Source organism: Heptranchias perlo, chromosome 1 (genome assembly GCF_035084215.1).
Source record: "Heptranchias perlo isolate sHepPer1 chromosome 1, sHepPer1.hap1, whole genome shotgun sequence".
NCBI lineage: Eukaryota > Metazoa > Chordata > Chondrichthyes > Hexanchiformes > Hexanchidae > Heptranchias > Heptranchias perlo.
This window is the reverse complement of record NC_090325.1, coordinates 62937799-62962491: the sequence shown is the minus strand read 5'-3', so window position 1 is coordinate 62962491 and position 24693 is coordinate 62937799. Positions and strand designations below refer to the sequence as shown.

The 24693-nt window shown below is 42.6% G+C and overlaps 2 protein-coding genes across 10 annotated transcripts in view; one reads left to right on the top strand and one right to left on the bottom strand.

Moving 5' to 3' along the window:
* The window catches only part of LOC137322704 (molybdopterin synthase catalytic subunit), a 45472-nt gene extending 42736 nt beyond the window's left edge, over positions 1–2736 (top strand). For 4 of the 8 annotated variants that reach the window (XR_010963219.1, XR_010963218.1, XR_010963217.1 and 1 more), the window contains one exon: positions 2334–2442. Coding sequence is in view for 4 of the 8 variants with exons in the window: in XM_067985678.1 (XP_067841779.1) it covers positions 2334–2408 (75 nt within the window). In the remaining 4 variants the exon portion in view is untranslated. Of the gene's footprint in view, positions 1–2333 lie in introns of all 8 variants that reach the window. The other 4 variants (XM_067985678.1, XM_067985659.1, XM_067985687.1 and 1 more) reach the window with 1 other exon arrangement.
* A 2989-nt stretch (positions 2737–5725) lies between these two features.
* Positions 5726–24693, bottom strand: part of LOC137322691 (integrin alpha-2-like) — a 191588-nt gene continuing 172620 nt past the window's right edge. The window contains exons 27-30 of one of the 2 annotated variants that reach the window (XM_067985645.1): positions 18501–18614; positions 17100–17186; positions 10880–10996; positions 5726–7815 (exon numbers count right to left, since the gene is read on the bottom strand). In XM_067985645.1, coding sequence (XP_067841746.1) covers positions 7726–7815; positions 10880–10996; positions 17100–17186; positions 18501–18614 — 408 coding nt within the window. In that variant the 3' untranslated portion in view covers positions 5726–7725. The remainder of the gene's footprint in view (positions 7816–10879; positions 10997–17099; positions 17187–18500; positions 18615–24693) is intronic. The other variant, XM_067985638.1, reaches the window with a different exon arrangement.

The window sequence follows — 24693 nt, the reverse complement described above, 5'->3', positions numbered from 1 at the left end:
TTTTTGGCAACAAAACCAGCTCCACATCACTTTCTATAACAGCTACTTCTGTAAGCGTTGACTAGTGATTTTCTGGATTTCTTTCACTGCTGTTGGACTTTTTGGGTCAACGGACATTGTAGGGCTACTTTAGGGTTACTCATTGCTGCTCCCTCCATATTCTTTTGATATAGTGGATGAGGAGGAATGCATGGATGGCCATTGAAGCAAGGCTTCTACCTGCCTTTACCCAGCCAAATGCATCTATCAGCCACAATGCAATTATCTGGATTTGACTGAGGTCAAATGCAATAATGATGTGATGTTTGCAAGTGTAAGTCATTTCATAACATTCCCCGTGGGCAAGAGACGTCAGCAGAAGAGGATCCTTGAATTTTTGCAGTTGTCAGGATTTCCTAAAGTCCTGGCCATGATCGATTGCATATAGCCTTGCATGTGCCTGCACACAATAGTAGGGTGTACATGGGCAGTTCGTCTGTGACCGACTGCACAGGACAATGCTGCTTCCTCAACAACGCTTGTGATGTCTCCATTTTAAGACAGCCCCTGTGGTCCCATCATTTGTTCCTAATCAAAAGCAAAATGCAAGTTGGATCCTTGGAGACCCGGGATAGGCATGGCAAAGCAACAATTCCGCTGCCTTGACAGATTAGGGGGTTTCCGGCTAATCTTTCACAAATTATCATGATGATCTGCACGCTCCATAACTTCGCTCTTCAATGAAGAATTCACGTGCAGAAGCCAGAACAAGAGGCCGCAAAACATCATTTGGGAGGCTTCTCTGGGGAAGCAGAAGATTCAGCTGCAGAAACCCTTTTTCATCTGTGCCTTGTAGATGACACCTCTTAATTACCCCATCCACCCCTTGCATGAACAATTCTCCCACCGTCTTTCCATGCCCTGGAATGAATTATTATCCTCTACAATTGCACAGCAAACTTAATAATTTACCAGCTATGCCACTCCTCTCAGCTATACAGTTATTTCCCAGACAGGCAAATTAAACTAACCTGTACCCTCTGCAATTCTAGTGCCACCAAATTTGTAATTTAAAATGTGACATGTCTCTAATTCTAATGCTTCCTCTTACAGTGCTTCCCTTTCCTAACAGATTGTATTTATTTTGTTGTAATTCCTAATCTTGTACTCAACTTTGAACAACTCTTGAGGCTGTTGCTTGAGGGATGGCAGGCAGCTGCCTGTTTATGAGAGACCCCTGGGATTGTGGTGGCTCTCAACCTTTGTGAGATAGTCCAGCTGCAGGCTGTGGTTGCAGCATTTCCCTGCCTGTTTTCTGGCACATGTGAAGTTATCAGAGTTGGATTGTGGAATGGCGCAGATGTGTTGTTATTGGGAGAGGCAGCAACATCATCCATTGCCATGTCATATCTGCACTGCTCTGCTGGGCTCTGTGTCACCATTCCTGCTGATCTGCAGACATGCAGATTTCCATGGCATGAAAGACATTATTGAAGCCCAGATCAGTAATTCTCTGCATTTAATCAGCAAAGCATTCCAAGGAAGAACTGACAGTGCAGCCAATGACCCATATGACAGCAGTTTGAGCAGTCATAAAAGATGCAAAAGCTGGCATTAGAGCCTCTGTCATTGGGTTTCTGCCACAAATCTCCCTGGAGGTGCCATGTCCTCCAAGGGGACTGCAGAGTTTCTATCACATGCGCTTGTAGAATCCTCTACACCATATGATGAAAGTACATTCCCCATGACTCCAGCGATGTGTCATCCTCAGAAAGCATCCTATTTTAAAAGTTCGGCCCCAGAGTTCGAGCTTCTTGCCCTCATTAGCTGTGGATGGATGCAATCTTATTCTCCAGCCGGATGCTTTCTGCCTTTTCCTGTGCTTTGTGTTTCACCCAGTGCATTCTACTGAAAGTCACTTTCTAAACTCCCCTGTGGATGGATGCTTGTCAGGGTGATAGTGAATGGCATGGTGTGCTGTGAGATGCACAGTTGCTTCTGGTTACTGGTTCCCACCTCTGCTTCAGAAAATGAGCAGAAAAAGCGAAACCAACATGTCCTTAGATAGTGTTCAGCCTTTGTCTACAGTGATGGGATGTATCTGCTGTTCATTTGAAGCTTTGTCAGTGAGAATGTGACTCAATAGAATGGAGAAACAACAACACTATCATGAGATTGGGTCAATTAAATAAAGATTCAGAATCTCAAGTTATTCAAATTTTAATGATTTTAATTCTATCTTTTGCAAATCTTTAACATGGAAATGCAAATATGAACTGATGTTTAGCTATGCATATGTTAATTGTAGGATATTTTCCATTTATTGAGTTTTTAAAAATTTATTTTTAACTTAGGAGATCTATGATACTGAAGAATATACCTGGAAGGAAAACAAGGAGTGTCAGTGGGCACGAAATGAACAGAAGTAATGAGATTTCAATGTAAACCTGAAGGAAGCATTATCACACTCTGTTGCCAAAGCATTAGATGATTGATGCATTAATTGAAATTGATGATTTGTTTTTGCATTATACTTCTTGAACACAAAAATACAAATAACCTGTCCATAGTGGGCAACTTGTCAATCTGAAATTTGTTGATTAGAAGCCTTGTTAATGCAAAGAAATTTCATACTGCTTATCAACAATATATATATTTATGAATGAATGTATCCAATAGTCGTCGTCTTCAGAATTTAGCTTTGACCATCATGTTCAGATCAAAGGGAACGCTATATATAAATTTTAATATGTGAAATCTGTTGTGTGCTGCCTCAGTTTGTAACTGCATTTAGTTCTGAAAATGAATTCAGTTTTATCAAGCAAAAGCATGGTACTGGCTACTTCTCAGTGCTTACTGAGAATTACAGGAAAATTAATCTTTGTCAGGATAGAACTGCCCCAGAATGAGAAGAGTTTGCCAGACCTTTTAAGTGGTGCTTGTCTACAAACAATACCGTGGCATGCTCTGCATCACCAAGCAGTAATAAAAAGTACATTTTAAAGTATACAATAATGGCAGCCAGCTTCCAAAAGTACACTGTAAAAGTTGAATCTGCGTTAACTCCTGCTGTATATGTAGTATTTTTCATAGCAGTTGCCCCCAGGGTCTTAACCTGCTCAAAAGTTTTGAGGGAGGGCAATTTAACTTTAGCACATGGAGAACTAAAATATTAACTGAGAGAAGGAAAGCAATTTTCTAATGTTGAATTCAAATCATTTAAACAAATATTGTGATTTGAATGAGTACATTTACATATTTTTATGCTATCTGGAACTACTTGTAGGATGCCTTTTTGATAAAGATATTTTGGCATTGGAGGAATCCATCTTCGGTGTGGCTGATTTTCTGGGGTCAGGGTTATTTAAATCATGTCATTGGGCTCCTAGCAGGATTCCTACTTCTGCTGGAAAATCCTCCTTGGGGGAGGGGAGAGGGCGGAAATCACAATGTGGGGGTGAATCTCCGCGGGGGTTCGTCTGCTGTAACTTTGGCGGAAGAGCTGCAGGAGCCCCGGATAACTGGCAAGAACCCTCGTGGAGATTCACCTCCCGAATAGCCAGGAATTCATGTTATTTTCAGTGAGCATTCATAACTGCTTTTGCTTTTTTATCAGCTGAAAGAGTTAAACAAATATAGCTCACAGTAAATTTAAAAAACTTCTCCCCAATATTTAGGATCTGCTGTAAAGTAGATAAATTGTGACCTCTAGTGATATCAATGTACATGTACAGTTCCCAAGTGCATACATACCAGATGATTTAATTGGTTTGTTTTAATCGTCATGAGTGACTAGGCAGATGGAGCAGAGACGATGTGGACCTGAGGTTATGGATAGTAAAGGATAGAGGAAATTATTGGTTGTTTTGGGTTTTCTGGACTGGAAAGGATAGCTGGTGTAATATTTTTACGGAGCAGGGATGTCTGTAAAAATGTTACATTGTTAAATGTGAGGGATTAATATTGCCCAGATATTTAGTGGGACATCAAGAAAGGAAAATCTAAGGAGCATAGGTGCATACAATCCCTTGTTCACACTGCTCACGTGGGAGCTACCAGATTTACTGATATGAAGTCTGTGAATGTTATAATAAACACACGGCCAATTATCTGGTCCCATGGCTGAAGCATTGTATTCAGCATATTGATGTGTCAGTGTGGGATGAGGCTGGTTCATCTGTTTTTTGTGATAACTAGATTATTATCCACACTTATAAACATTTATTTGTTCTTGGGAAGTGGGCAACACTGCATTTATTGCTAGTTGCCTTGAGAAGGTGATGGTGGGCTTTCTTCTTGATATATAGTGTACCTGAACCCTTACAAATCAATATTTTTGTAAGCCTTTTATACCACCTATTGCATCAATGTGAAAGTGACGAATAGAGTCAAAACAGAAAATGTTGGAAATACTCAACAATCTCCACAGATGCTGCCTGACTTGCTGAGTATTTCCAGCATTTTGTTTTTATTTTTATTTCAGATTTCCAGCATCTGCAGTATTTTGCTTTTGAAGAATAGAGTCAGTTCGGCAATCTGACTGCAGATCACCCTAAAAGCAAGAGATGTAAGACTGCCTCTAAAGCATCGTTGCACTCCTCAGGTTTAACAGTGTGGACAGCAGGTTGCCACTTCCCTTTGTTTTGTTCCTTTTTAAATGCTGTTCATCTATAATTGTTTTGTACAGAATATGGAGGTATGTTTGTGGAGACCCGACAAGGAGTGCAGGTACAGGTTCACAATGGATTTTTTTGAATGTGGTTGGGTCCTTTGGAGATGTTTAATTTGGAGGTAGGCCATCCTGGGTGCAGTGGAACTTGACTCTCATTTGTTGAATGGGCTCTGTCAAGGAGTTGACCGAGTCTTGTATTGCCTTTATCATGCCAAATTGAGAATCCTTTTAAGGCAAATTCATCTGGCAGTTCCCCATTGAAATGGATTTTGGGAAAGGCTGATAGGTACTGAGAGATAGGTTCATCTCATTGAAATTTGATTTTTTTTCCCCCAGTCAAGTATCAGTCTTTTTCCAGTCTTTGACAGTTCTCTCCTTTTCACATTTGATATTGAACCTGAAAATGTAATGATCACCGTTTCCTGGATATTCCCCAACCTTTGCATTACCTGCTTGACCCTCTTCATGTCGTAGATCCAGCCCTGCCTTCTTTCTTTTTGCACTAAAAACATACTGATCTAGAAAAGTGACACTTCAATTTGCCTCCCTCAATCAAAGTTAGCAGAAAGCATCAGTTTTCACACTGTTCACTTACATCATTGCAATCCACCCAGAAATTCTTCTGATGGTGGTGTCACATTTCTTAGGTTCCATGCTGTCCACAGTCAATCTGCCAACCTGACTCCCAAGTTACACTGATGGTTTTTCACCGAGGCACATCCAAAATTGCTTCGCATTGATGCAAAAGCAGCAGCATATGTGACCCATTTTGCTTTTTCCAATTCCCCCTTTCAATACTTTGCTCTTGAAGTGAAGGATTTCAACACTGCGAAGTTGCAGGGAGGAGGAAGAATGGATAGGATGGTATAGTTGGAGATTTGAAGGAGCATGAGAAAAAAGGAACACCAATCATATTTCTATTGATAAAATAAAGACAAGAAAAGATACAACAAAGAGAGAACATAGAATTCAGAAGTGATAGAAGATTATCTATCAGATTACAAGGCTTTTTTCATACCCTGTCCAGAATTGAGAGAAGTATCAGATGTACAAGCCCCAGTGGACACAACACCCAGAAAAATGATGTTCACAAACTGTTCCACAATGGTAATGATAGTATTGGGAGTAGATGAAAATACACAATAGGTGCAATACATGTTCATTTTTTTTAATAACATCTGCAAGTTAATGACATACAGGCATTTCATATAAAAAGGAGGTAATACATAACGAGAAAACCCCTTAGATTTTCAATCCAAAATAAAAACCAGTAGTGTAAAAGTGTGGGCAAGAAAACCACCTAATAAATATTAATTAAAAGCATTAATGCAGGAAAACTCAATTTTTTATATATATATAAAAAAAATGTATCAGTGCAAATAGCAAAGTCCCCAGTAGTGCACCATAGCTGGCTTTTACAGTGGATTCATAAAGACTAGCAGAGTGCTCAGCACACTTGTTTTTAAAACAGGTCTTTGGCAGTGTCTTTTTTTTGCACTGTATGTTCAAAAAATAAAAATACTAGATCAAATGTTGGAGGCAGAAAAGTTGATGCACATAAAACTTAAGCTACTAATCACATTATTTTAAACAGTACCAGACTTGAAGAATCTTTTTCTTGGTAGAGATTTCTTATCATATTAACCTACTCCCACAGATTAATCGTACAAATAAACTATTTCTCAATCTAATATTGTGCAAAAGAGATTATGAAAATGTTATTTACATAATATACCAACAACCCAAAATTTACACACACCATGGCATCGGCTTTAGTAAGTTAAGCATGTCACAGTGTGACTGTCATTACTTGTAATGACCATGGAGAGGATGCTACTTGGAGCTCGGGATATGACACAAATCAATTTTAGATGAATTATTGTTCTGATGAAAGTTGAAATGGACAGCGAAACACAGTATGTGACAGAGTATAGTGGAACCCACATGTCTTCAAGCAAAATATAACATGATTCTATTGTAGCTACATGAAGCCTGATTTATAACATAGAAAAGTATTAAATTAATAATAGAATGCATGTTTTGGTTTGCAACGAAGCTTTGTCTGGAGCTGGCTTTCCCTATTGTGATATGCCTCATTGGGTGTGATTATTGGATATATTCCAATGTTATTTCTTGTAACACCACTGTGTTTTTATTGGCCAGAACCACTATTTTCTCTTGGTCCATATCCTGTGCATATGGAGACAATGGGGATAATTTTCTGAGTCTGCTGGCAGCAGGGAACCTGGCCCACCAGCAGTGCACTTTGGAAACCTGCAGAAGGACTGCCCGCAATTCTGATATTCACTCCCAGTGGGCAAGGTTTCCTGCCAGCAGCACATACGCAGGAATTTGCCCATAGTATCTCAGTGGCAATTAGTACCGTATCACACTGCATAACAGTAATCTTTTACTTTTTCTTGTTGATGCTAAATAGAACTTAAAACATCCTAAAATGTAAGTATTTTTGTCTTTTACAGTTAGAACATGACGAAATTCAGTATCAATTTAATTTCACAAGACAAACCCTTAAATAGTTCACTCCCAATATTAAAAAGAAAATATTTCATCTCTCACCACATATTACCCAATTCAAGTATCAAGTATATTTTGCAAAATCTGGAGCATTTAAGTTATATTTGTCAACTTTATGCCTAATGTGTGTCATTGACACGGACGTTTCCTGTCTTGGATTTCAGAATAAAGAGTGAAATTCCTCAAAACAAAACATGGGATAATGTTCATTTTTCTTCATAACTGACACCCACAAATGAAATCACATTCTTAGAAATAGCACATTACAAAGCTACGTTTTCCCATGATTTTGTTAGTGGGTCAGTTACAAAGAAAAGCAAGCATTTTCCCTTTTCTTTAAAAGTAGAAATTTCATCCCTATGAAATGTAAACATTGAATACACCAAACATTCATTATTTTTCTGGAATTATATCTCTCTAAACTTACTTGGTAGTAACTTGATATACAAACACAACTACCATAGCATTTTCTACTAGGCATATTTAACAGTCCACTCTGAAGAGTAGTGCTAAACATAATCAGTGAAATTAGCCATCGCTCATTGCTCTTCATCAACGTCATTGTCATCGTCATCATTGTCCTCTTCATCCTTTGCCAGTTTGTTGTATTTTCTTTTAAAGAATCCAAGCTGTTTTTTAAAAAAAAATTCCATTCAGAGAAATGGAAAGCCCTTAAATATCACATTTCCTTTTGTGTACGGCTAATCATAGAAATTTATGATGTGGAGATGCCGGGGGTGGACAAATGTAAGGAATCTTACAACACCAGGTTATAGTCCAACAAATTTATTTTAAAATCACAAGCTGGGATAATCTCCGAAAGCTTGTGATTTTAAAATAAATTTGTTGGACTATAACCTGGTGTTGTAAGATTCCTTACATAGAAATTTATGGCACAGAAGGAAGCCATTCAGCCCATCGGGTCTGGGATCCATTCAATTGTAAATTCCTATTTAGGATTAAATTTTCATAATTATTGCATAATGGCTCACCACCACCTTCTCGAGGGCAATTAGGGATGGGCAATAAATGCTGGCTTTGCCAGCGATGCCCACATCCCATGAACGACTTTTAAAAAAAAATTGGTGACATTGAGGTAAACCTTCTGCTCTGGGCACAGCCAGGGTGCGAAACATGCTCACTGATTTGTATGGAGATTAGTCACATTCAGACTTCTGTGGGCTGCCTCATTAGCATCAAGCATCTTGGCATGTTTAATGTCCATATGTGTGGCTCACAACTTTGTAGGTGGGTGGTCTAACATGCTGTATGTTTTAGAAGCACTTGTGGGTTGCAAAGCAATTTCAGTTTCATGTTCACAGCAAGACATGAAGCATAGGAAAGTAGTGGGAAGGTGCAACGGTTGTTGAATGCTACCCTGGAGCTTCTGTTCAAGTAGGTATGGCTCAGGAAGGCTGAAATATTTGGACCAACGAGGGTACGGATCTCACAGAAGAATGATGCAAAGCTCCTGGCAGCAACATGTCAACTGTGAGAACAACCATGCAGAAAAGTTGTTTGTAAGTTCAGAAACTGGACAGGACCTGCAAAAGTAGGTCCAAGAACCATTACATTCTCTTAAGGCTGATTACAAAGTATGTGTGGTACAAGACATTTCTTCAGGCCCCTCACACTATCTGTCATTCATGGTAGTTCTTACCGTGCATGCCCATTTAGTCACAGGCACCTTGGAAAGCTTCAGCAGCTGTCTACAATTCTGGCTTCTATCTGCAGTCTACTTCTTTACCAATATTGCCATGTTATGCATGTCCATGTAATCAAATCTGCTATTGCTGTTGCAATGGCCCTAACTTACTCCATACCTTTCTCAAACAATATGAATCTTCACCTTTGTTTCTGTCCTTGCAGGCCAAGGCTGTGCATAACCATCGACATAAGTGAGAAGGACTGTGCAACGACAGGCTCACTACCTCAACTGAGAAGGTGGCGATCTAGCCACTTGGCAGAAAGGTTGTAGAAGTGGGAAGGGGGAAGTTGAAGTCGGCCGCACCCTCCCCCTTTCAATCTGAGGGCTAGTACCATTTATATCATCCTTTTTATTCTCTATCTACTCATTCCCCCATTTAATGCATGCACTTGAGCTGAAGAATGTGTGACACATTGTAATGGAACTCATTTGTCACACTACTCCATCATTGTATTTTATCTCCTTTCCTTTCTCTAGGTGGAGAGTCGGAGCATGTGTAACAGCCCACTTGACCTGTACCTTCTAAGCACTTCACAGCAGTCAATGTCACTCATTCCTACCTGCACAAATGCCAGCTTAGATACATCCATTCTCGAGAATTTCCTCAGAGACAGCATCTGAGCTGAAGGAAATGGTGGTGCCGGTAGACATGGTGTAGGAACCTGCTGTCCAAAGAGCCAACTTATGTCCTCCCACAGCAGAGGTGTTTTAGGACATGGAAGACCCTACCAGTAACAGTGGTGGAAGCAGAAAAAGCAGAATCCCTAATGGGTTTTAAAAGGGAAGTGGATAAATATTTGAAAAAGAAAAATTAAAGGGTATGGGGAAAAGGTAGAGGAATGGGAATGAGGATAGCTCTTTAGCTCTTTCAAAGAGCTAGCACAGGCATTAAAGGCCAAATGACCTCCTTCTGAACTGCAAAATATTATAGTTCAGAAATGCCTGGAACAGACACTTTGGGTAAATTTTAACCCCCAAGAGAGGGTGGGTTGGGGGACAGGTGGGGAGTAAAAACCCTCCGTTTTCAGAGTGGGACTGCATCCCAGCTCCAACACTCCTACTTCTGGGTTTAACCCAGGCAGATTTGTATGTATGTGGAGAGCAGACACCAGGAAGTCCCGCCCCCACTTGAAGCAGGCGGGCTGATACTTAAAAGGGCAATGTACCTCATTGAGATACTTAAGGTACTTAATATTTTGTGTATTGGAATAATAAAACAAATTTAACCTTACCTTTTCGGGTTTCCCATCGCTTCCCATTCACATCAGGTGAAAGCAGACGGGAAGGGCTGGATCCATGAGGTGAGTGCCTGTATTGCACTGCTTGTGGACCCAGAGGAGCAGAGGAACAGGGGCGATTCATCCAGTTCCAACAAGCTCACCTGGCTGACAGGACTCCGGGGGACCCCCCACCATGGTGGACTTCCACCTACCTCTGACTCTTCACCTGACCGCCAGCGACCTTCAATCTTCTTCCCAGCTCCCCCAATCTTTTCCTCGGCCCCCCCGATCTTCTTCTAGGACCCCCAGTCTTCTTTACGGCCCCCCACCCCCCACCGATGTCCTCCTCGGCCCATGATCCCTCCCTTCCTCTAATCCCCGGCTGCGGCCTGCTGCAGCAGGCCTTCCTGACCAACAGCCAGCCAGCCTGTCAATCAGGGAAATCTCTTCCCCCCCCCCCACACTCCCTTCTTGACTCAGTTAAAATTTACCCCTTTGAGACTGTCCCTTACAATGCTATCCATGGAACCATCTGGCCACTACTTTCACTCACATATATGTTGTGTAGGTTATTAACTTTTAAGTGCATTTTATATATTAGGGTGGCCAACTACAGAACTGTAGGCTATGGGAATCATTGTGCATTTTATGATGACTCGAGACCATAAAGGGCAAAATAGTAATGAAAAAAAGATTGTGATGTACAGTGGCATCTCACCCTCTGAATCAAATAATCAGGTTTGGAAAACTAAAGAAGATACTTACTTTCCACAGGCCTGCAATCAATGCTAAAAGTACGAGTAGTCCTCCTATTACGCTTCCCACAATCACTCCTATGGGAACTTCTTCCTTTCCCACTGGTTTGATTAATGTAATTGGGATCTAAAAGTCAAAGTAAAAAGCACAGTTAAAATTGTACATTTTTAAAATCTCCAACAACAATTAATACCGGAAGAAATGAGACTCCACACTTGTAATAGTTAATGTTCAATGCCAGAGAGGTTGATTGGCAGTAATTAACACTTATCACGACATACTCAGACTTGAAATGACAAGACTTAACTTTCTGTGGTGAGTTTAGTTTGTATCTGCCGCTCAAATACAGCACCTTCATGCTGTTAGAATCATAGAATGGTTACAGCACAGAAGGAGGCCATTCGGCCCATGCCGGCTCTTTGTAAGAGCAATCCAGTTAGTCCCATTCTCCCGCTCTTTCCTTGTAGCCATGCAAATTTTTTCCCTTCAAGTATTTATCCAATTCCTTTTTGAAAGCCACGATTGAATCTGCTTCCACTCCCTTACAAGCAGCGCAATCCAGATCATAACTACTCGCTGCGTAAATAAGTTTTTCCTCATGTCGCCTTTAGTTCTTTTGCCAAACACTTTAAACTTGTGTCCTCTGGTTCTCGACCCTTCCGCCAATGGGAACAGTTTCTCTTTATTTACTTTATCTAAACCCTTCATGATTTTGAATACTTCTATCAAATCTCCTCTCAACCTTCTCTGCTGTAAGGAGAACAACCCCTGCCTCTCCTGTCTATCCATGTAACTGAAGTCCCTCATCCTGGGAACCATTCCAGTAAATCTTTTCTGTACACTCTCTAAGGCCTTCATATCCTTTCTAAAGTGCAGTACCCAGAATTGGACACAATATTCCACATGTGGCCAAACCAGTGTTTTATAAAGGTTCAACATAACTTCCTTGCTTTTGTACTCTATACCTCTATTTATAAAGCCCAGTATCCAGTATGTTTTTTAAAACCGCTTTCTCAACCTGTCCTGCCACCTTCAAAGATTTGTGCACATATACCCCCAGGTATCTCTGTTCCTGCATTTCACTGGTGAGGCAGTTAGCAAGATGTTGTTTTCGCAAAGCTAACGGTGGAGCGGCGCATCTCGGACAGTAACTTTTGGATATTCACATTTAACCGCGCATTTGCTCCTTGCCTGAAGTTGCTGTAGCATTTGCGCATAAATAACGGCGAGCGCCATTAACCTCACTATTATTTTGACAGCAAATTATGGCCCAATCTTATTGCTATTTTCTGTATCCTATTCAGTGCAAGTAGAGAGTGTACAGAAAAGAGCCCCTGGTCTGACAATCCACCTCTCATGAATACTCTTTCATATTTTTTAACCAGTTTCTTTTTCCACGCTGGTTTTTATTTTAATTAGAAGACTTTCATATGGAATGTTGCCAAAAGCTTTCAGATAGTCTAAATAAACTGTATTTAAGGGATTGCTGTTCTATACCTTTCATGTAGCTTCCTCATAGAGGTCAAGATAGTTTGTCAGCTTGATCTCTACCTTGTAAGCCCCTTCTGGCTGTTTCTTATTAAAGTTACTGCTGTAGATATTGGGGCCGAAAATTTGCTTCCATTCTGGCGTAATCTCGTCGCAGGAGTCCACCGGCTGGACACTAGGTCAGGCCGCCACCTTAAGTTCCAATTTCCAGTGTGTGGGGTGGGTTGGGGAGCGTGGTTGGGTAGGGGGATTTCCTATGTCAGGAGTTCCCTGATCTTGGAAGGGTACACCTGGTCAGATCAGACATACTAGCCAGCTCCGTGGGTCCACACCAGAATTGTGGCTTGGACCTCCAAAGAGAAAACTGGAATTTCTTTTCAACTTTGTTAACTGTGCCCCCCTTACAAAACGGGAATTCAGAATGCCGAGGCTCAGGGCACTTATGCCGGACTCTCCGGCCTCTTTAGTGTGGGAGTGGGGACATCCTGATGCTATCTAAATCGCAGGAATTCCCTCTGACCCCATGAATTTTGGTGGGATCACCAGTGATGGTCTGGGGCGGGTGCCTCTTGCCACCTACGTTGAGAGGCCGGTGCCAAAGATAATGGTTTCAGCCTTTCCAATATTGGAGGAAATTTCTGCTGATGCAATAATTGGATAAGCAGCATGACATACAGGCAGTGGAGGGGTCAAGGGAGCTGGTGGTGAGGTAGAGCTGGCTGTCGTCTGCGTACATGTGGAATTTGATGTGTTTTTGGATGATGTCGCCGAGGAGCAAAGTGTAGATGAGAAATAGGAGAGGGCCAAGGATAGATCCTTGGGGGCCTCCAGAGGTAATCGTGTGGGAGCGGGAAGAGAAGCCACTGCAGGAGATTCTCTGGATATGGCTGGAAAGTTAAGAATGGAAACAGGCGAGGGCAGTCCCACTCAGCTGGACAATGGAGGAGAGGATGGTGTGGTCAACTGTGTCAAAGACTGAAGACAGGTCGAGAAGGATGCACCACAATCACGGTCACATAGGATTCATTTGTGACTTTGATAAGGGCCGTTTCAGCACTGTGGCAAGGGCGGAAACCTGATTGGGGGGATTCAAACATGGAGTTGCAGGAAAGATGAGCACGGATTTGGGAGGCAATAACACGTTCAGTGCATTGCATTCGCCTGGTTCCAGTTCTTCAGAACCTCATCAGTGCTTAGATATTCTCCCATGATGTTAGCCAATGCTCCACAAATTCATTAGCTTATTAAATACCTCTGCTACACTGGCTTCAAAATCCTCTGGGACACTGGGTGGACTGCAGAAATAGGATAGCAAGTTAATATTCTCTCCAGTGACTATCTCTACAAAATATCAATTTAATATTTCAACTATTTTATCCTTTTGACAGTGATCTTTTGAACTTTTAGTTTTCATCCCTGCTACTATTATGATACTTGAATTTTTTTTTACTATATCCTCTTTGCACTTCCAAGATAGTTTGAACTTTTGTTTGAGGAAATTGTTAATCCTGTCCTCCACCTGCTTGTTAACTCAAGCTAGATCGTTTCATTTTGTATTTCCCCAGATTATCAAAACTCCTCCCAGAGTTCTCTCTGTCCATTTGCCCCCATAGCCTTTGTATAGTTTGTTTCTCTTTTTTATTTCATTTTGACTTCTCTATTCATCCATTTTGGACAATCCTTATTTAGCTTACACTTAGTTTTCTTGCATACTCAACATTATTTTAGAAGTATTCTATTTTTTTCCTAACTGACCTTGCCTTAATAGTCCAGTTAATTCCTTTAAACTTTTCTCTTGCTCCTTTAATGTTAGAATCCATTGTTAGAATCCTATTTTTGTACTGGTCCTTAATGGTGCTTATTGCCACATAATCTTAAATGTAATCATATTATAGTCACTCGTCCCTAGAGGTTCCACTATTTCTATATTATGGATGCTATCCTGATCAGTTGTAAGAATTGGGAGGTAGGAATTGGATCTCATTGCGCCCGTACAGGTGTAAAACAGTCGCAATAAGGGCCAATTTCAGAGACCATATCCCGCATCCAAAGAAAGACATCTGACCTGTTATTGGATTGAGCCATTATTCAGGTGTTCCTGGTGACAAATGTAAATGAGGGGCTCAAGGCCTCTGGGAAATTGGATATTGCAGAGCGGAGCAGGTGCCGGATTCTTCACTGGCTGCTGTGGCCTATGCAGCGGTTGTCAACAAAACGTAAGTACTCCCCCAACTCCAAAGTATCACGATTTCCCCCCTCCCCCGTCAGAAGTTACCTTTGGTCCGCCACGGTGAGGCAAGCAGCTCGATACTTAGGAACATAAGAAATAGAAGGACGAGCGGGCCGTACAGCCCCTCGAGCCTGCCCCACCATTCAATCAGATCATAGCTGATCTTTTATCTCAACTCCACTTTTCCGCCCTATCTCCATATCCCTTGATTCCCTTAGTGCCAAAAATCTATCGACCACAGTCTTGAATATACTCAACGACTGAGCATTCACAATGAGATTCCAAAGATTCACAACCCTCTGGGTGAAGGAATTTTTCCTCATCTCGGTCCTAAGTGGCCGACCCCTTATCTTGGGGTCGATTTAGTTAGTCTAATTATCAAGTTCTAGACTCTCTAGCCAGGGGAAATAGCCTTTCAGCATCTACTCTGTCAACCCCTCTAAGAATTTTATACGTATCAATGAGATCACCTGTCTCTTCTAAACTCTAGAGAGTACAGGCCCATTCTACACAATCTCTCCTCATAGAACAACCCTCTCATCCCAGGAATCAATCTAGTGAACCTTCATCGCACCGCCTCTAGGGCAAATATATCCTTCCTTAGGTAAGGAGACCAAAACTGTACACAGTACTCCAGGTGTGGTCTCACCAGAACCCTATATAATTGCAGCAAGACCGCCTTACTCTTATACTCTAACCACTTGCATTAAAGGTTAACATATCATTTGCCTTACCTGCATGTTAACTTTCTGCAGTAGAGAATTTCAAAGATTCATAACCCTCTGAGTGAAGAAATTTTTCCTCATTTTCTTCAAATGGCCAAGCTGCCTCTAGAGGCGCAACGGGTGTCAGCAGCTCGCCCAATTAATATTAATGAGGCTCGAGGCCCAATTTCAGACCGGCCTGAGGACACCTGGTTCAGGCATACGTTTCATTTTGTCTTTCCTGGGTTATCAATTTATCTTCCTCAATTTCCAAATTAGTCTTCTTCTCCAGCTTTTTCTTAGCGAATCGGCCGCCTGTTTTACACCCCGTCCGATTCAGGCAGCAGCGCATAAAAGGGCGATAGTGAATAGGCCGCTCACCCCACGCCCTGTCCGATTCGGGCAGCAGCGCATAAAAGGGCGATAGTGAATCAGCCGCTCACCCCACGCCCTGTCCGATTCGGGCAGCAGCGCATAAAAGGGCGATAGTGAATCAGCCGCTCACCCCACGCCCTGTCCGATTCGGGCAGCAGCGCATAAAAGGGCGATAGTGAATAGGCCGCTCACCCCACGCCCTGTCCGATTCGGGCAGCAGCGCATAAAAGGGCGATAGTGAATAGGCCGCTCACCCCACGCCCTGTCCGATTCAGGCAGCAGCGCATAAAAGGGCGATAGTGAATAGGCCGCTCACCCCATGCCCCGTCCGATTTGGGCGGCAGTGCAAAACAGGCGATAGTGAATAGGCCGCTCACCCCACGCCCCGTCCGATTTGGGCGGCAGCGCATAAAAGGGCGATAGTGAATCAGCCGCTCACCCCACGCCCCGTCCGATTCGGGCAGCAGCGCATAAAAGGGCGATAGTGAATAGGCCGCTCACCCCACGCCCTGTCCGATTCAGGCAGCAGCGCATAAAAGGGCGATAGTGAATAGGCCGCTCACCCCACGCCCTGTCCGATTCAGGCAGCAGCGCATAAAAGGGCGATAGTGAATCGGCCGCTCACCCCACGCCCTGTCTGATTCAGGCAGCAGCGCATAAAAGGGCGATAGTGAATAGGCCGCTCACCCCATGCCCCGTCTGATTCGGGCGGCAGTGCAAAACAGGCGATAGTGAATCGGCCACTCGTTTTACACCCCGTCCGATTTGGGTGGCAGCGCATAAAAAGGCGATAGTGAATCCGCCACCCGTTTTGCACCCTGTCCGATTCAGGTGGAGTGTAAAACAGGGGATAGTGAATCGGCCGCCCGTTTTACACCCCGTCCGATTCGGGTGGCAGTACATAAAAGGGCGATAGTGAATCAGCTGCCTGTCCCACACCCCGTCCGATTCAGGTGGAGTATAAAACAGGCTGCCAATTCACTATCGCTTGTTTTGTGCTGCTACTCAAGACAAATTTCACCTCCCACATTCTGAATACTCTAGCACTGAGGTAGCAACATTAATAATAATTTCTACTTTTATCCTGGGTGGTTCAGTCTCTTTGTCTTTGAAATTATGCTGTGTGAATATTGAGATACAAATGTTTAATACATTAAAATAAAGTGGTTAACGTTTTGTTTAACAGCAGTACAAAGAAATTTCATGTGAAGACACTGATCGTTCAAACGCTAATATTCTCACGTCATTTCAAGGCCTTTGTGTCTACTTTGCCCAAATTTACTTTCTACTTTAGTTATTCTCCCCTTGACTACTCTCTAAACTCTGTTTATCTGCATTTCAAGTCTTAACTGTAGTAAGTCTGAATGATTGTATCAACATAAAGTTAGAAACATTGCAATGGGATTACAGCAGTAATTCTGAGGTCACTTACTGTTAAGGTATTGTTTTTGATGATCAATAATGACTTATTTGTATCAATCTGTGCAGCTGGCTTCAATACCAGGCTTTGCAAGGCAGCCTAAAACAAAGGGTGGAGAGATTGATAGTAAAGGTTTCAAAATTTCACTAGTTTCACACTACATAAATGTGAAAAAGTACAACCACACTCAAAAATTGTCCTATTTAATTAAAGTATACAAAAAAATAAGTAAACTCATTGACAATACTATGGTACTAGCGTCTTTAGTGGGTACCTTGACATCAGACTGTCACATGACTAACAAAATGCAAAATGGTGGGTTGGGCAAAATTTCTTATCAAGCTCCTGTTTGATTTTATTGTAAAGAACATAGATGTGTACTCGGATTAGATACTGCAGTTTTGATGCCTCCTGACAAAGGCAGTGTGTAGCTGAGCCACACTGGCTAGAGAGAACCCAATTTGCTCCTGAATCTTTGCTGAGTCAGCTCATCTTAGCCAGGCCAGTGGTAGGGTTGCTACATTTGGTATCAATGCCATGGGTTGGGGGGGGGGGAGGGGAAGAAAAACAGCCAACATTCCCACTCCTGATTGCTATGCAAAACTCTTTTGCAAGTTCATGTGTCCACATGTTGGGAGGACAGGGATGGGCTCAGCTGCAACAGGAAGGTAAGGAATGAAAACAGGAGAGATATCCTACGTCTTTCTTGTGTGCCTTTTGGCATCAGTGTAGGTATAAGAGTAGATACCCCCTGCCACCATAGGCCAAAGGTGGTGTTCACTCCAAGGAGACCAGAGGGGAGAAAAAATTGGTAAGTTCAATAAAAAACTCTTAATAAAAATATAAAATTCAGTTGTATGTACCATAGTAACTTAATTTTCCTTTCTGTATTAATTATAATTAATTTGTGGAAAATTAGTAGAAATATATCATAAGATTGGGTAGAGATTTCTAAAACCTTCAGTCACAGTTGCCAATAAGACTAACTACACAATCATTTGAGATATTGTAATTTCCATATTTGCACAAAGTTTAAAACAATGTCATTTTTAGGACTTTTTACTAGGGGTATTATTGTAGTTGTTACGCACAACATTTTTAAAGAGCAGGAGGAAGTGTAGCTTAATAAATGAATTTTTGTCACAGCTTTAAATTATACAGGTCAACTTGCTGAATTAGACATAATGGGGTAGAATTTCTCTGGGGCTTCTCCTGATCTCCCACCACAACTTCGGCAGATACCTGGAGAAATAGTGTAAACAGCCGTTTACGCCATTTCCCAGAGGTTTCCGTCGATCTTCCACCGGACTTACGACGGGACAGCAGGAGAATTCTGTAGAAACGCTACCCGGTTGTGTCGACACACTTGGGAAGAAACTCAGTGTAATGAATGATCTGATGATTGGTACTTACATTTATAAAAGTGCCCTCCCAGATCCTCGTAGTAATATTAATCAAATATTCCTTGTTCATTGCAAGGTTGTTTATAGTGCATACGAAGCTCTCACAGTTAGAATTTTCACAGTTCTGCAAAAACAAAAAGAATTGTCCTAGTAGGGTTAAACAAAGATATTTTTTGGTTATGAATCACTTCAATTGGCTAAAAACTGTTTCCATCAAATGCCCAGTTTTTATAACTACAATGTTAGTCCATCTAAAACAGATGGGAGCCTCCTTAATGTATGTAAATCAGGCCCAAGTGATGTAATTGCAGTACTGACTCCAACTTCTGACCTGTTTGCCCCCTGCCATTTTCTGGTCTGTCCATTATCCATGTGTGGTAGAAAAAGTCAGCCAGCAGTCATAAATATTACTTAAAGGGACCAGCAGCTGATTCATAGAATCATAGAATCATAGAAGTTACAACATGGAAACAGGCCCTTCGGCCCAACATGTCCACGTCGCCCAGTTTATACCACTAAGCTAGTCCCAGTTGCCTGCACTTGGCCCATATCCGTCTATACCCATCTTACCCATGTAACTGTCCAAATGCTTTTTAAAAGACAAAATTGTACCCGCCTCTACTACTGCCTCTGGCAGCTCGTTCCAGACACACACCACCCTTTGAGTGAAAAAATTGCCCCTCTGGACCCTTTTGTATCTCTCCCCTCTCACCTTAAATCTATGCCCCCTCGTTATAGACTCCCCTACCTTTGGGAAAAGATTTTGACTATCTACCTTATCTATGCCCCTCATTATTTTATAGACTTCTATAAGATCACCCCTTAACCTCCTACTCTCCAGGGAAAAAAGTCCCAGTCTGTCTAACCTCTCCCTATAAGTCAAACCATCAAGTCCCGGTCGCATCCTAGTAAATCTTTTCTGCACTCTTTCTAGTTTAATAATATCCTTTCTATAATAGGGTGACCAGAACTGTACACAGTACTCCAAGTGTGGCCTCATCAATGCCCTGTACAACTTCAACAAGACATCCCAACTCCTGCATTCAATGTTCTGACCAATGAAACCAAACATGCCGAATGCCTTCTTCACCACCCTATCCACCTGTGACTCCACTTTAAAGGAGCTATGAACCTAAACTCCTAGATCTCTTTGTTCTATAACTCTCCCCAACGCCCTACCATTAACGGAGTAGGTCCTGGCCCGATTCGATCTACCAAAATGCATCACCTCACATTTATCTAAATTAAACTCCATCTGCCATTCATCGGCCCACTGGCCCAATTTATCAAGATCCCGTTGCAATCCGAGATAACCTTCTTCACTGTCCACAATGCCACCAATCTTGGTGTCATCTGCAAACTTACTAACCATGCCTCCTAAATTCTCATCCAAATCATTAATATAAATAACAAATAACAGCGGACCCAGCACCGATCCCTGAGGCACACCGCTGGACACAGGCCTCCAGTTTGAAAAACAACCCTCTACAACCACCCTCTGTCTTCTGTCGTCAAGCCAATTTTGTATCCAATTGGCTACCTCACCTTGGATCCCATGAGATTTAACCTTATGTAACAACCTACCATGCAGTACCTTGTCAAAGGCTTTGCTGAAGTCCATGTAGACCACGTCTACTGCACAGCCCTCATCTATCTTCTTGGTTACCCCTTCAAAAAACTCAATCAAATTCGTGAGACATGATTTTCCTCTCACAAAACCATGCTGACTGTTCCTAATTAGTCCCTGCCTCTCCAAATGCCTGTAGATTCTGTCCCTCAGAATACCCTCTAACAACTTACCCACTACAGATGTCAGGCTCACCGGTCTGTAGTTCCCAGGCTTTTCCCTGCCGCCCTTCTTAAACAAAGGCACAACATTTGCTACCCTCCAATCTTCAGGCACCTCACCTGTAGCTGTCGATGATTCAAATATCTCTGCTAGGGCACCCACAATTTCCTCCCTAACCTCCCATAACGTCCTGGGATACATTTCATCAGGTCCCGGAGATTTATCTACCTTGATGCGCGTTAAGACTTCCAGCACCTCCCTCTCTGTAATATGTACACTCCTCAAGACATCACTATTTATTTCCCTAACATCCATGCCTTTCTCAACCGTAAATACCGATGTGAAATATTCATTCAGGATCTCACCCATCTCTTGTGGTTCCGCACATAGATGACCTTGTTGATCCTTAAGAGGCCCTACTCTCTCCCTAGTTACTCTTTTGCCCTTTATGTATTTGTAGAAGCTCTTTGGATTCTCCTTTGCCTTATCTGCCAAAGCATTCTCATGTCCCCTTTTTGCCCTCCTGATTTCTCTCTTAACTCTACTCCGGCAATCTCTATACTCTTCAAGGGATCCACTTGATCCCAGCTGCCTATGCATGTCATATGCCTCCTTCTTCTTTTTGACTAGGGCCTCAATCTCCCGAGTCATCCAAGGTTCCCTACTTCTACCAGCCTTGCCCTTCACTTTATAAGGAATGTGCTTACCCTGAACCCTGGTTAACACACTTTTGAAAGCCTCCCACTTACCAGACGTCCCTTTGCCTGCCAACAGACTCTCCCAATCAACTTCTGAAAGTTCCTGTCTAATACCATCAAAATTGGCCTCTCCCCAATTTAGAATTTTAACTTTTGGGCCAGACCTATCCTTCTCCATAGCTATCTTAAAACTAATGGAATTATGATCACTGGTCCCAAAGTGATCCCTCACCAACACTTCTGTCACCTGCCCTTCCTTATTTCCCAAGAGGAGGTCAAGTTTTGCCCCCTCTCTAGTCGGGCCATCCACATACTGAATGAGAAATTCCTCCTGAATACACTCAACAAATTTCTCTCCATCCAAGCCCCTAATGCTATGGCTGTCCCAGTCAATGTTGGGAAAGTTAAAGTCCCCTACTATTACCACCCTATTTTTCTTGCAGCTGTCTGTAATCTCCTTACATATTTGCTCCTCAATTTCCCGTTGACTATTTGGGGGTCTGTAGTACAATCCTATCAAAGTGATCTCTCCCTTCTTATTTTTCAGTTCTACCCATATAGACTCAGTGGGCGAACCCTCGGATATATCCCCTCTCACTACTGCCGTGATGTTCTCCCTAATCAAGAACGCAACTCCCCCTCCTCTCTTACCTCCTGCTCTATCTTTCCTATAGCATCTGTACCCTGGAACATTGAGCTGCCAGTCCTGCCCCTCCCTTAGCCATGTTTCAGTAATAGCTATAACATCCCAGTCCAGGTGACAAATTTAAATCCATTTTATTTTACTTGCTGCAAGTGTCTTGTTGCATAGTATATACTCTGACTGTGAAGGTGGTTTTGTGTCAGACTTTTTCAGCCATAATTTAAGCAAGGGGCCTAGATTCTTCTTGGACTCCAATTCTATTTGGCATACCAGGAGGAAGAGGGAAACAGGCATGCTGCTGGAAGACCAGCACTTAGAAGGAGGCCTGCTCACAGACACCTTTTCTTTCCCAAACAAATGAATAGGCCAAAGAGAACAAGAACATATCTGCAGTTTCCTGAGGAGCAATGCATGAAGACCCTATTCTTCTCCAGGGAGACTGTGACAGACTTGTATCACATGCTCCAAATAGACCTGTAGTTCTTGCTAGGGAAAGCATGACACTAGCTGTTGCAGGCAGGTAGGGGCCATGGGGGCAGAGTAAAATGAAAGAGATGTGAGGGGGAGGATTTCTACCTTGGCACTCTTGGTAAGGTAACTGAATGTCTTGCGGCACTGCAGCCAGGTCCTGCTGTATATACTATTGACATTGACGTGCTGTGCTAACTCCTGACAAGCCTATTCCTGTCCAAGGGCAAGAAGTTGCTCCTCTTCCTAGCTTGCTCCACCAGGATCTCCATAGCTGTGTTGGAAAACCTACGTGTCTTGCTGATACTCTGATTGCCCCTGGACATCTTGCTGCAACTCCAAAACAATCCTCTTCCAGTGTGGCCAAAAATAACTAACGTCCACTTTAAGCTGCTGCAGGTCCTTAAGAACCTTAAGGTTTCACACTTGCATCTCGCCCATGCCATGCAAATAAGGGGACTTGGAAAGTCTGACTGACTTGGACAGGCAGCCAGAACAGTCGCCCTGTCCATTTGAAATGTAGGTAGTTTGAAGTTTGAATCTATTATTTTACTTTAAATTTATGCCCCCTGGTTATTGTCCTCTCTGTTAAGGGAAATAGGTCCTTCCTATCCACTCTATCTAGGCCCCTCATAATTTTATGCAGCTCAATTAAATCTCCCCTCAGACTCCTCTGTTCCAGAGAAAACAACCCCAGCCTATCCAATCTTTCCTCTTAGCTAAAATTCTCCAGTCCTGGCAACATCCTCGTAAATCTCCTCTGTACCCTCTCTATTGCATGATTAAAAAGCTTGCAGGTGATTCAAAAATTGGCCGTGTGGTTGATAGTTAGGAAGAAAGCTGTAGACTGCAGGAAGATATCAATGGACTGGTCAGATGGGCAGAAAAGTGGCAAATAGAATTCAATCTGGAGAAGTGTGAGGTAATGCATTTGGGGAGTGCAAACAAGGCAAGGGAATATACAATAAATGGGAGGATGCTGAGAAGTATAAAGGAACAGAGGGACCTTGGAGTGCATGTCCACAGATCCCTGAAGGTAGCAAGACAGGTAGATAAGGTGGATACTTTCCTTTATTAGCTGAGGCATAGAATATAACAGCAGGGAAGCTATGCTAGAACAGTATAAAACACTAGTTAGGCCGCTGCTAGAGTACTTAATATCTTCCTGCATTCTACAGCTTTCTTCCTCACTATCCACCACATGGGCAATTTTTGTATCATCTGCAAACTTCTTAATCATGCCCCCCAACATTTAAGTCTGAATCATTAGTGATAGCAAAGTGATAGTGGACCCAATAGTTAGGGGAACAGATAGGTGTTTCTGTGGCCGCAGACGTGATTCCAGCTTGGTATGTTGCCTCCCTGGTGCCAGGGTCCAGGATGTCACTGAGCGGCTGCAGAATATTCTGAGGAGGGAGGGTGAACAGCTCGAGGTCGTGTTCCAAATTGGTACCAATGACATAGGTAGAAAGAAGAATGAGGTCCTGCAGGCAGATTTTAGGGAGCTACGAAAGAGATCAATAAGCAGGACCTCAAAAGTTAGTAATCTGTGGATTACTCCCAGTGCCATGCGCTATTGAGTACAGAAATAGGAGGATAGAGCAGATGAATGCGTGGTTGGAGACATGGTGCAGGAGGAAGGGCTTTAGATTCCTGGGGCATTGGGACCAGTTCTGGGGGAGGTGGGACCTGTACAAGCCGGATGGGTTGCTCCTCAACAGGGCCAGGATCAATACCCTCGTGGGGAGGTTTGCTAGTGCTGTGGGGGAGGGTGTAAACTAGCTTGGCAGCGGGATGGGAACCTGAGCGTAGATTCAGAAGGGAGAGAAGCAAAGCTGGAAATGGAAGGCAGAAGATTAGTGAGCGAGTTTGGAAGGCAGAGGAAACAAAGGCTAGAAAACAGACAACAAAGGAGTTTGGCAGTGCTTAATGGTATATACATCAATACAAGGAGTATAGTGAATAAGGTGGATGAGCTGAGGGCACAGATGGACATGTGGAAGTATAATGTATTAGCTATTACTAAAACATGGCTTAAAGAAGGGCAGGAATAGCAGCTCAACACTTCTGGTTATGGGGTTTTCAGACGAGATAGAGAGGGGGATAAAAAAGGAGGTGGCGGGGGGGGGGGGTTGCAATATTGGTTAAAGAAACAATTACAGCCGTGAGGAGGGATGATATGTTAGGAGGATCATCAAATGAGGCCACAAGGGTGGAACTGAAAAACAATAAAGGGGCAGTCACACTACTGGGAGTGTACTACAGACCCCCAAACAGTCAGAGGGAGATAGAAGAGCAAATATGTAGGCAAATTTCTGAGAAGTGCAAAAACAATAGGGCAGTGAAAGTAGGGGATTTCAACTACTCTGGGATATATTCAGTGCAAAAGGTATAGAGGGTGCAGAATTCTTAAATTGCATTTAGGAGAATTTTTTTAGCCAGTACGTAGCAAGCCCAAAAAGAGAGGGGGCAGTTCTGGATTTAGTTTTAGGGAATGAAGCTGGGCAGGTGGAAGGGGTATCAGTGGGAGAGCATTTTTATGGTAGTGATCATATTTCAGTTGGATTTAGCATAGTTATGGAAAAGGACAAAGATGGAACAGGAG